A 13,481-nucleotide genomic window follows, 5' to 3' on the forward strand; every position below is an offset into this window, starting at 1 on the left:
TTTTTTTTACTTATGTTGGTTTACACTAAATTAAGTTTCAAAGTTTGGATCTGCTGCTCACCAAGCACAAAGGATCTACTTTTTATGTTCACAGGGTGAATCCAGCTCTAGTCAAGACAGAACAGAAAAGATTTCAATTTTCTATTGAATGAAAGAGATTCTGAATTCCTGTCTGTGTTTAGGATATCCTACCATGCACTATTGCTATCACATGCTAATTTCTCCTCTAAAAAAAAAAGAAAGAAAAAAAAAAAAAGCTTACAAAGAAGAATGAAGTGTGATGGGCAGTTAGGATTTCACCAGCAGATGACCTGACTACAAGAAGGTTTTTAAATACCTGCAAATAAAGTTTCTTGACTACCTTTTCAAAGATGGCCATCATCAGTAACATACAAAAAGCAAACTTCTTCAGGTATTCTCTAGAGAAATCTCTAGATGAAGACTTCCGTTACATTCCCTCCTAAGCAGCCACTAACCTGTATATTCTTCACACTTCTCCACACCCAATTTTTTCCTGCAAACTAAACATAACAGATGCAGCATAAAAGCAAAATCCTATCCCCCCTCCACAAATAAACCATTCACCTGACTTTGTTGCTCCACTGGCTTGCCATTAGCACTACAGTCAGTTCCTCTGGTGAGTAAGTTCCACCATCTCCAACTCTGCTCTACCTCCATCTCTCCCAAAGAACTCTGTGGAAAATGTGAAAATGCATCTCAAGCATCTCAAGCATCCCTTGCAGGTGGGCCAGATTCATGGGCAAGCCAACAACACATCTTCACAGCTGTTGGGCCCTACCTAAGTGAATGAAGCCAGAAGAATTATTTTTGAAGACTAGAGCTCTGAATTGTTCATATTTCTATTGATAATTATCCATTTTTATTTAGCATCTTATAAAGCAAGGCACAAATGTACAAAATCGCAGCTACTAAATAAGGTCATTTTTATATATATTTACACAGTTGTCGTAATATAAAATGTGCTTTGACACTGTCATAGCACAACAGCAGGGGAACTGAGGAGAACCTGATAGTGAACACAAATACCAGGTCCTACGTTTCTGTTTGTGCTTCACCTGAAGGTACATACTCATATGCAGATACACTAAGCAATCAGGCCACTGTCTTTTATTTTTCCACACCTCACAGAGATCAAACCTTGCTGCTAAGAAGCTGTGGAACAACTAAAAAGCAGTAGATCAGCAACCAGAGGAAAATGATGAAATAGAACATCTCTGACTGATCAACACTTGGAGCCTGGTGAGGAGATGCTGGAGTCTCACTTGCTTCCATGTCTTTTTTATTCCTGAATATAGGAGAGAATTTGATAAGAGACAGGAAAAAGAAGAAAAAACTCCCACTGTTAACATTTTCTCTAAAGATCACACGGTCACTAACAGTCAGCAGTTTAATAAACCACTTCCATCTAATCAGCTGGAGCCCAAGCTAACTGAGATGCATAATGGGTTTTAGCAGTGCATTTCCTTAGGAGTCAAAACATAGGAATTAATCCCCTGAAAACTCTGGACAAGTTCTCAGGTATCTTAAACACATGCCAATGTAGTATATTTCTTTGACATAAGCTGACTTTGAACAGCCAAAAAGATACCTCTTTATTTTCAGAAAGTAAACACAGTTTTGGGCAACACTTATATCACACTTTTATTTATACAATGTAATTTGACTTGATATATTTTCCCCAAATCAGCTACTTTTAGAGTTTCTCATGTCAGATACAAAAAGAATTAAACAGAAGAAGCCCAAGACTTCCAGAAACAAATTAGCAACTGAGGGGTAGGAGAACAACCCCAGCAGTCCAACTGCAGGTCTTAGCGGCAAAACCTGATGGACTCTGCCAGCACCACTAAGCTCTCACAAAACCAAGAAAAGGTCTTCTTTAAAACGGTGCAAGATGGTAATATCATAAAATGAATTTACATGTATCATGCTCTTGTACACATTTTTTTTTAAATCTTATTTTCAGGAAAACTTTTTTGGCCTCTTTTAATGAGTCTGTTTTTCTACCTTGGGCATCCTGCTCACTCAGATATGGTACTGGATATATATCTGAGTATTACACAGAAATTTCTCTATATCAGCTATATGAGGGCCTCATGTATGAAGTCCTTTCACCCTTTACCTGGTCTGAAATACCCACCATGTTGAAAAAGAGCTGACAATCCTGCTAAGACAGCTGAACCTTTCCTCTCAAGCAAAAGACATTTTAATGGAGGGGAAGATCTAGCAACAAAGAAGTTTTGTATCTTATACCTATGGGAAATATGGACTCTAAACCAGTATACAAGATGTCCAGCCAGTCTACCATTATATTTTTTTTTTCCTTTGTAACATTATTAGAAGCTATAACTAATTAGAAGTTATAGATTCCTTGCAGAAGATTTTGTCTGAATAAGAAACTCACCTGATGACTGGTAGATTTTCACTTACATCTGTCATTGTCTGGTTGTTTTCGCCAAAGATTTCCTTAAACAAACAAGTGACCAGTATTGGGACAGAAGAGGGGAAAAAAAAAAAATAGAAAAGAAAAGAAAAGAAAAGAAAAGAAAAGAAAAGAAAAGAAAAGAAAAGAAAAGAAAAGAAAAGAAAAGAAAAGAAAAGAAAAGAAAAGAAAAGAAAAGAAAAGAAAAGAAAAGAAAAGAAAAGAAAAGAAAAGAAAAGAGGGGAGGGGAGGGAAGGGGAGAAAAAGTTCAGTGTCTCACAAAGATGGCAGTTTTGTGTGCATTCTATGTAGAACATGTCTAATGCTTACTCAAAATGAAAGTGTGCTTCTAAATTTATTCTGCACCCATAGATCTACCATTGCAGTTTAGTATAAACACACACAAAAAGGGAAAAAACTCTCCTCCTTCGTATACCTTTCTTTTACAGCATTGCAAAATCAGAGCACCTGTGTGAAACATCAGTTTTGTTGAATCTTGGTGGCAGAATTTCTTTATAATTCCAAGAAGGTCCAAATTTTATTTTGTGCTGAAAAGAGACATATTCCTATCCTTGCTCAGCATGCCCAGACTGCTGTTGCTATCATTTCTGAGTTAAAAATCCAGAGTTCAGTCATGGAGTATGTTCTCAAGAAATAAATATGAATTACATCTGCCATTAAGGATGCAGTTTCACATTACAAATAAATTTCTTTGACAGTTAGCTGATTCTATTGATATATACATGTGTATATATATATATATACACAGTATAAGATAATATAATATACTACAAAGGAGAGGCAAAAGGCTCAATCTGTGGTAAAAAGTGCATTTCAAGAGACACAGCATTTTTGTGGGGCTGTGACAAGGATGCCTACGTGTATACAGTGAGTGAACAAACTAGAAGAAATTGAAGCTGCAAGTAAAGGAAGCTTCAAAGAACTGAAACATTTCAACTATAGTTATAACAAAGCAAACGTCAAAATTAGAATATATTTAATTTGAATTTTAAGTAGTTCTTTGTGGTTTGATTAAGGTTCAATAAGGCTCAATTACCTTTATTTTGAAGAGTTCAATAAAGCTTTTAAGTTCTTTATTCCTGGTTTTAGCATTAAAATTCTTCGAAGTCTTAGGGCTTTTGTGTTATCATAGTACATACAGAGAGCAGACTCTTTTACAATCTTCCAACTTTTGGAATTTAAGAGAAATAGTGAAATAGCAATAGAAAGGTAAATTTCCACTTACCTTCTCAGAAGTATTAGGAAACCTTTGTCGGAGATAAATGTTGGAATCATTGTCACTAGTTCTGAAATGTACATAAAAGCAAAGTGTTTTAATTTATAAAGCTAATTTTTGCTTTGACTTCAAAGGGAACTACTACAATTGCACATGCTAGTTTTAGGTTACGTGAAACCACAAACATTCATTGTTGCATGTTTTAGAATATGAATTTGAATTTATCAGTAACATTAAACAACAGCTTTGGGAAAATGTTAAAATTTTTGATAAAAAAAAAATATCCCAATCCTCAAATTTAAATCTCTTCTGGAAAATAGTATATGATACGTTTTTTGCAGCTTTGACATCATCTAGATTTAAGTGAAACTTATAGCTAAGTGAGGTTCTATGGTTGTGTACTTATAATATAATTGACAGATTGCAGGGAACAGAAAGCCTGAAAAAGGAGATTTTTTTTTTTCTAAGCAAATACTTTTAAATGCATTAGCGTGCTATAGTGACAAGCACTGACAAATGACAGTTCATGTCCCACTCAAATGCATTACCTAAGAACTAAATTAGGATGTAAGAGGGAAGAGAAGTGAATGGATTAAAATTAGCAGTGTCTCATTCACTTCTTCAGGCAGAAAAAAGGCCATCTAATATCTATTGGAATGATGCAGTGTTGTGCTCGCACATGGCGTTACAATGCATGTGCGTTATTTCATCTATATTGCTAAACATTCCCTTGGAAAAAAAGTTTACAACACAGCCATGCTCAAAATGCACTGGGATTCTAGTTGGCTTTGTGTAGCTAAGATTGTACAGCAAAGTCAAATCAAGTCCCACGGGCACTAAATCGCTTGATATGTTTAAGAGAAACACAGGAGGAAGCCAATGACCCAATACAATGCTTCTAAAGGAAGTCTAGAAGAAACATCCAGTTTCAACATTGAAACTTCAGGGCACACTTTAGAAGCCCAGACATTTGTATCAGTTAGATGTATTTAAGACAAAATCAATGTGAAATACCTGTAAAATTCATGACAATTAGCAATTTCTTCCAGTTCATCTTGTAACAGAGTAGTAGTCCCAACTTTTGAGATCTGTAAGTCTTCTGCTTTTATCATATTTTTGTTTTTTTCCTCCCTGTTACTACTTTCTTTCAGTATCTTTCCCATTGTTGCTAAATCATCTAGATGGTTGAAATCTACAGCCTGTTGAAATTAAGAAACATCTTGTGTTAGACAACAAGACTGATTCCCCACCCTTCCAAATATCTTAGTGATACAGCTTACTCAGATGCTAGATTATGTGTCATACAAGATTGAAGGTGTCACTAAAGAGAGAAAAACTTTTTAAAATTATCGTGAAAAGCATTTTGAATACACTGAGCTATAAAGTACCACAAGTTAAACTTACATGCAATTAATTGACAGTTCTTTTTACATAAGAAATCATGGCATGACATGACTCTGAAATAATCTGTTAAAACTTTTTTGTTTTTAATCTATCTCAAAATAGCCTGTTGGAGATAACAGAAATTTGACTTCATTACCCTAATAATTGCCAGGAACAAAACAAGCCTAAACAACAACTAGAGTGACATTCAAACACTTAAATGGGCAATCCTTCCAGAACAACTCTGCATAAAATTACTATGCTGGAAAATGTGCAAGACAATTCAAAATCAGTGCCTGCAAGGATAAATACAACACCGCACTTTGCCTAAATCTAAAACACAAATAATTGCCCCAAATCACCTCTCTTCCTCCTTCTGCAGTGTAGATAAATCTTGATTGTATCCACATAACTTAACCTACTCAAATTGGTTTGTTTACATAGACAAACTTATTTAGATTCAGACAAAATATACCTTTACTTGTATACTTTCTATATCAACAATGCTGCTTCCTGTTCTTCTCATTACAAATTATTTAAAATAAAAATACTGTGATAATCTTTTATACCCAGGAGTTTCAAAATATTTTAAAACATCAGTAAAAATAACATTTCTGCAAATTGTGCTTATTCTTTCTTTTGATAATTTCACATCTCAGGAAGCTGCAATTCCATTCATTCCAGTAGAGGGCTGTGGCAAACAGTGTTATGGGACAGGAGACCAAGTACATTTTATGTATTTATCCAAAGAGCATGCAAAATGAAAAGAAATGGCAGCCACTCAGTACAGATACTAGTCCCCCCATATTTTCACAAAGCAATACAGTTAATAAAAAATGAAATACCTCAGAATGTTGTAGAATTGTGGTATCTTCATTGCTGGTGGCCTTTTGGCCATCTTTTTCATTTTCTAATTCTTCTACTACTAATAGTACTTCTTCATAGGAAGAATTCCCATGACCATTAATATCTATTGTTTCCTCCTCTCCATTCTCAGTATCCATTTCTGGTGCAGGACCTCCTTGGTTTTTCCCTAAGCCTGGCTCTGGAGCATCTTCCAAGTAGTCCTGTGCTGGTATCACCTCCTCATGTAAAACATCTGTTACTGTTTCACAAGAGTTTTCATTTTCAGTATCATAACCTTCGAGACAAGGCTCAACATAAGCATCCAGAACTGCTGATATGGGAACGTTATAATGTGGATAATAGAAGAGATCATGTGGTATTACTGATACTTTTGAAGAACTGGGTAGCACTTCCGCTGAAGACTCATCTTCATCATAGCTGTCAAGGTCCTCTGCATTTTTGGGCACATCTGAGAGAGAGTCATCGGATGTTTCTAGCAGTGTAGATAGTTCTTGGCTTTCAAGATTAGAACCATTCACTGAACAGTGGTTAGATTCTGTTGTCTCAAAGACAGGCGATTGCTTTGTATGTTCATTTTCTGGCAGTTTCAGTACTTCCTCATTTAGAAGATGGAGAACATACTTATGTGTATCTTCTTGTTTCGAGCTATCTTCTGGTAAAAGAATTGACATTTGGGGCTTGCTCTCTTCTACTTTATTTATAGATTCATCTGTAAGTATACCTGAAGTCCAGGACAATGGGCTTAAAGAAGAAGTATTGGCTGAAAGGCTCTTAGTTTCATTGTCGTATTCAGTATAGGTTTCTTTAGTTAATTCTTCAGAGTAGTCTTCAAAAGAGTCAACAGAATTTTTCTGGTCTGTCAGAACAGCTGGAGAAAAGTCATCATTCTGTTTTAGTGGGTCATCAGACATGTCCCCTTCACCTGGCATCAATTTATCACTAAGCACTTGCCGGGATGAATTGGATTCAAAACGGATAGATCCTGTAATGTTCAGTGAGGTAGGCCTTTGAGGCTCCTCTTCCGAGGTTTCCTGTGAATCATCTAACACTTGACTCAATTTGCCATTACATTCTTCAGGAGCAGTTTCTGACAGGATTCTCTCAGGGGTGTCATGAATATGAACCTTTGGAGGAGCAGGGTGACTCCTTTCATGATTAACAGTATACATGTTTTCTTCACTTTCACTTAAAATCAAGATTTTGCTTTCCTTTTCTGAAGGTGTGTCTTTGATGTGAACATATGTGGACTCAATTGGAAGCTCCTTGTCAGGATCTGCAAAGTCTTCCTATAAGTGATGATTTAAGTGATGATTTTGTTCATTAAAGAACAAATCATACCTCACATACCATTTTACTTCTCCCAAATGCTACAGTAACTAGCCCATCACCCACCCCATTACCTTTTGAATGGCCAATTAATGACTCGTTTATTTTGAAAGTAGGGAAACAAATTTGGCAAGCCAAGTAAGTTGAACAAAGCTCAACATGAAGAAGCCACTTGTACAGGAAGATTAGAACGCAGACAAGCCTACTCCTCAGTTGTTAACATATTCATCTTTCCCTGCTGCACCTGTGGAGACAACTGACTTGGCTTTTTTGGGACACAATCCCAAAATCAACTACATCTACTGTGAAATATATTCATCTACTAGATTATTCGGTTCCAATAGACTGTATTGAAAATAAATAAATAAATAAATAAATAAATAAATAAATAAATAAATAAATAAATAGGCTTTTTCTTTCTCCATTATAATGTCCGTAAGTCTTAATGCCAACCAATCTTCATGCTCATCTAATGTAATAATCATGGTCATATTATTTTAATAATTTTAATTCCAGTGACTTTAGTAATGTCCACCAATTCTATAAGCTATGAAATATATACTAAGTGAAACCTTCAGTCAATAAATGTGAGGAAATACCTTTAATGTAGGAACCATGATTTATGTACATGTACTCAAGCACAAAAGAATAAATAAATACTTAAGGGACACTGGGTCTCCTGGGGACCCTTTCATAACAAAAAGACTATGCTGAACTAGGTTTGCGTAGAAGTACGAGCAGCCTCCATTTCAGTTTTTCAACGTATGCAGATCTTTTCTCAAGTTCCCGGGACTTCTAATTTTTCCTCCAGTTTTCTGTGTCCTATTCTTTAATTACTCTTTAAGTTGATCTTCTGTTTCTCAAAAAGCCATTTGTCAGGCCTTGTTGAGGCCTGCTCCTCAAACCTTAATTTTTGATAAATCTGCCTTAAGGCCCTGGTCCTTGAAGCTGTAAATTATTTCATGCTTACAACAAGTGCTTTTGACTGCTGTATTGATGAGATGCAGTCTCTAGTACCTTGTGTCTGATACAATATCTGCTAAATTCAGGTTGATTGTGGCCCTCAGACTTGAGATGACTGAAGACAAAAGCAAATTTAAAGTCTAACAAATCATCATAGATGAAGGGATAAACTTCAGCCTTATTCTGAAACTAATATACCAAAGTAGCAGAGCCTATGTAACCATTTCTATCCTCTGAAAGCTATACTTAGATGTAAAGGTTTAAAAGCAGAGTTCTTCCTGAATCTGTTTATCAATCTGCAATGAAAGCCCACCCGACTGGATTTAACAGAAAATGTGAACAATTAAAACTGAGCTTGTGGTTTATTTTAAATAGCTCAGAAAGAAACCTAGAAGATAAATGCAATATCTGACTTTATTAAGTACACCCAAGCAAATAGAAGTGACATGACGTAAGACTAAACACTTACGCCTTCCAGCTCAGGGAAGTGTTCCAGAAATTGCGCCACATAGGTCACAATAGAGTGCTCATCGGGGGATTCCACCATTATATCTGTGGAGACAGATGCAAGGTACATCAGCACGCTTGGCCTTAAAGCCTTCTTGCAGAGGAAAAGACCAACAGACATTAATCTGCCTTTATGATGAGAGGAATAGCAGCTACAGACACTATTCTTTTGCTGACAGATCAGAACAGGTAGTTTTCTTTTCACTGTTGACTGTACTCTTTAGAGTTCTCACCGTCTTATTCACTTTTTTTTTTTCCTGTTTCCAAGCACACACTGAACCCAGAACAGGGTCGTTTTTCATCTACTTGGATAATGTCATTTACAGTCTGTATGTCACTATCACTAGACAGTCATCTTGCTGAGTGACAGAATAGAGACTTGTTTGTAGCAGAACCCATTCTTCTGAAAGGTGACCCAAGAAAGCACAAATAACCAAACTGTGCTTTCAGTTATAAAGTCAAGGCCTAACACCAGTGTAGCAGTGTTCAATAAAAAACAGTGCAAGAAGCTGCTCCACTTATATACATAAACTTATTTGAACACTTATATATGCTTATGTACACATATTTATATATGCAAGTACATATATGAATTGTAGAAAAGTAACTGGGAAATGCAAATACATCTGAATAGGTATCTACCCATTTTCCTAGTGTGGCAGCTCACACGCTTTGTCCTGGAGTGACATTTAGTCTTTGTAAACTGTAGGCATTATGAAATGCTGCTACTGCACTGAGACACCTCTCAGCTCAGCAGGCTAGCGATTAATGCCCATTAGTAATACCAATGTCACGCAGCATCTAATCATTAACCAGGATCAGTGTACGTAGCTAAAACTACGGTAAGATCTCTGCCCCCATGAGCTTACAAGTATGAGTGGAAGCATAGGACTACTAGCCAGGGACCACTTAATTTTTCTTATCATTCAGCCCCACACAATGATCACATCAACAATCTAATCACTGGGAGGTTTTAATAGGTGTGATAATGCAATATTCATTAATTCATTATTGCTTGAATGTTACCCAACAACATTGATGTAAACATTTTACCTTCCGGCTCTAGGAGCCTAGGAACACCCAGCTTATTTTGTGCAATGCTGAAAGCATCCTCCAAGTTTTCTCGAGCTGATTTCTCCAGTGCTTGCTTCATATCTACCAAAGTGGAGTCTATGGCTTTTATGACAGCCAGGAAAGCCAGGCCACTCCTCCAACTGCTGGCAAAGTCCTGAACTGCAACACCATACCTAAACAGAAGTACATACAGTTTACATGGCAGCCATGTTACAAAATCCAACATAAAGGCATCATCATTTTGAAAGGTAAAAGTAAGGTTGTTGAGTCACACTAGTCATGTTCGAGGTCTTTTGGATTTCAAAACACACAAAATACTTTCATAAAACACAAGGATTCATAGGCTGGATCACTGTGGCCAACAACTGACATCAACCTGCTTGTAGGAAGCAGCTGGTGAAAACAAAACCCTCAAGTACTCAGCAACCACATTTAACATTCACAAAAACAAATGCCTGTGTGATTCCTGTTTCTGTTGTGTTCCAGCATTTTAATGCCATAGCTTGGGATGACTGCCAACACTTAAGTACTTAAAAAACATAAGCATAAATCATTTGCTTTCCTGCGTCCTTGGCCTTCTGTAGCAGAAAATCATGCTTTGCCAGGTGCAAAGAGTGCCAGTATATGTACAGATCACAAGTGCATTAGATGTCCAAAGTTTTGCAGGAAAATACAATCACTGAACTTGTAATGAAGTCACTACAGGCTCAGAATAGAATTCTGCACAGGTCATTGGTTAAGGTGGTTATAATGATGCAATTATGTTTTAATAACCCAGTTGCAAGAACAATTTTCTCCTATTAAATGCTTTGATTTGTACACCTTGACTAGAATGAAGACTATGGCCTTTATTTCTCTCATTCTAACTCTCCTTGTGCCACCTCCCTGTTAATTACCAGCACTATTTTTGGAGTAAAACTGCACTTCCTCCATGGTCTACATTGGCAGCAATTAACTGTGGTTATCAATAGGACAAGTTTATCTGCACAACAAGCACCATTAGCTTCACTGTAGATAACCAAGGGATGTGGCCCACAGGACCAAGTATATAAGAAGCAAATTTGTATCTTCAGCACTATACACAGAACGTCTGTGTTCACAGGCAGATCTGGACATATAAATCTATCAACAGACAAAAATGGCAAATATACAGCTATTGAATCTGCATAAGCTTGTCCCATGCCCTCTGTAAAAATCTTTGGCAGTCACCCCTTCAAGATAATAATACATGTAAAATACATGCCAAGCATTTATGCGTGCATTAGACATCTTACACTAAAGTATTTTAACTCAGCAGTACTGCATGACATTACTAAACAAAACACTTTGGTGAAAGAACTTTTTTCTTTTTGTTATTAAAGATGAGAGAGATGTGCTGATCAATGAAAATGGACGCAAAATGTAATACATTCACAAGAAACAATCTAAGATTTGACCCCTTCTCCTCCTTAATTTTGAAGAAATGAAGCTTCTAATACAAACTCTATCCTTCAAGGCAACTCTGCAGAGATAATCCCTCAGGGCTGCTGCTTAATTTAAAAGGCTGTTGTTAAAGTCTTTCAACATGTGGTTGTTGTTTTATTTCTTCATTTAATAAAAGGTACCTAGCAGACTACACAGAAGTTGGGGGAGGAGAGGGAAGAGGGAATCATCCTGTTTTAAATGGTGCCAAGCAGATTAGTGCAAGTTAACGTTTAACGCTCAAGTCACGAAGCCAGCAACAGAATGCTTCAAGGTCAGATGGTTGCTTTAGACACAGGTATGCAGTGATACACTCAGCTGCAGATCCCTCGTGCCTGCAGACTTCAAAAGCAGAAGATCCCTGGGCCGTGATAATACACACATTAGGCAAGGGATGAGATCTGGCTACAAGAAGACAGGTGGATGCAGTTTTCTAGGGCACTTCGCTCACTTACTTTCTGGTTTTCCTCTGGACCCAGATTAAAAGGGCTCTGATGGCTTTCCGCTGGTCTTTCACCGTGACAGACATGTTCCTCTCCACGTTGGGAGTGCTAGGGTGAGATGTGTCTGACTCTGGCCCGCTGGGCCCGGACGAGAGGCTGGATGAGGAGGAGTTCCTGTTGAGGTTACCTGTCAGCTCCTTAATCTGTAACAAAAAGTGAAATGCACGGTGCTCCGATTTAATGTCAGGCGAATGGGAAAACGAATGTTTGTTTTCAGGCAAATTCGCATGCTTCTAAGATAACGGGGCCATAACTGAATTTTAAGAGGTAATTATAGGCCTGTCCATTACAACTCGCAACGTGACAAAAGCAGCAGCCCAGCTGGCAACCCCAGGAAACAGAAAGGGCATGGGATCAGTTAAGACTGAACTGAAAATATTCATAGCAAACAAAAAGCACAGAAACGTGTCCTTTCAGTTAGTTTAACTGAAATCATTCTTTCTATCTGCAGGACTCACTTGAGTGAAACAATTTTAGTCAAGAAATGGTGACCGGCAACAGACTCCCATCCTTGGTCTGCACTGATAGTTGAGTCCAGGTTTTTCACCATGCTGCTTTCAGGTTCCCTGTGCTTCTCTTGCCAAGTCCGCCTGGCCAAACTGCTGTTGTACAGCATTGCTCAGCTTGAAGTGCTCAGCCACAGAGAGAAACCTCAGTACCACTTCAAGACAGGGCTTATTTTTTAAACCCACAGCCACTTTAGAAATGAGCCCAAGAGAATGAAAGAACATTTGCGCCTCACAGTCTTACAAAAGTTGCAGAGACCCTCCCTCCATCTCTCTCTTTTCATTAACATTTGGTACTGTTCAGAAGGTTATCAAAATAGATGTAGGTTAGTAAGCAGTTTTAATCTGACTAAACCTGTGACTAGATCAAATTTCATGTTTAGATCAGTTCTATCAGTTCCAAAACTTCAGGCCCTTCAGCATCTTTCATTTGGCCCTCTACATCAGTTGTGAAGTTTGGCCGTGGTAAGTAGGTCTCCAGGGATCAGTGATTCTGCATGGAATTTGCCACCACGCTGGACGAGTTCCAGATAAGGTTATTGAAAATAAACTGTGACCTGAAACCAAATCTGAGACATTGGTGCAGATCCAGGGAACCTGGAGCAGAATCCTGAGAAGGCACAGCAGAGAAGGGAAAGGAGTAATCTGAAGCTCTAATTCTGGTCCAAGTCAAACCAGGGCTTAAACTGCCTCCTATTCACACCAAAATAGGTCTAATGAAATAAAATGAAAACAGCTGCAGGTATTAAATTTACCTATATCACGAGGAAAAAAGCTCAGGTTTAGCATGCTTAATTATGTTTTTTAGGATTAAAAATCAATTTAAAAAATTGATTGTTCACTTATGATTAATGTATTCAAGTTTTATTACCTGAAAAAACAAGATTATGTTCCATATTAGTCCAAGTACCAGAGAGGAATTTCCATCTGCTATTTCTGCTGCATCAATGCTAACAAGTTTTACCTGTAGAAGAGATCATAAATTCACAGACAAATTTAAAAAAAAAAAAAAATGAAATGTAAATGCAAAACAACACACTTGGTTGAAATGAGACTGCTGGATATCTCCAGAACACCTCTGTCACTGACCAGCCAGTCAAAATGCAAGACTGAAATTTTGTATTAACAATAATTTGCCCTGATCACATCCACCACGCTCCCTGAAGTCTTATCTCAAGCCTCTCAAGCCTGTAGCATAGTCTGCAGCACAGGGG

The 13,481-nt window shown here is 37.4% G+C and overlaps 1 protein-coding gene across 1 annotated transcript in view; it reads right to left on the minus strand.

Annotated features, from left to right (window-relative positions):
- Positions 1-1,152: 1,152 nt before the first annotated feature.
- The window catches only part of CLMN (calmin), a gene marked incomplete at both ends in the record, with an annotated part of 70,779 nt that continues 58,450 nt past the window's right edge, over positions 1,153-13,481 (minus strand). Inside the window, 9 exons of the mRNA XM_084287444.1 lie at positions 1,153-1,306; positions 2,423-2,484; positions 3,687-3,747; positions 4,692-4,876; positions 5,906-7,213; positions 8,686-8,768; positions 9,777-9,970; positions 11,714-11,904; positions 13,139-13,231. Of these exons, the coding sequence (XP_084143570.1) occupies positions 1,153-1,306; positions 2,423-2,484; positions 3,687-3,747; positions 4,692-4,876; positions 5,906-7,213; positions 8,686-8,768; positions 9,777-9,970; positions 11,714-11,904; positions 13,139-13,231 (2,331 nt within the window). The remainder of the gene's footprint in view (positions 1,307-2,422; positions 2,485-3,686; positions 3,748-4,691; positions 4,877-5,905; positions 7,214-8,685; positions 8,769-9,776; positions 9,971-11,713; positions 11,905-13,138; positions 13,232-13,481) is intronic.

Source organism: Netta rufina (assembly GCF_964035555.1).
Source record: "Netta rufina genome assembly, chromosome: 5".
In the NCBI taxonomy this organism is placed as follows: Eukaryota; Metazoa; Chordata; class Aves; order Anseriformes; family Anatidae; genus Netta; species Netta rufina.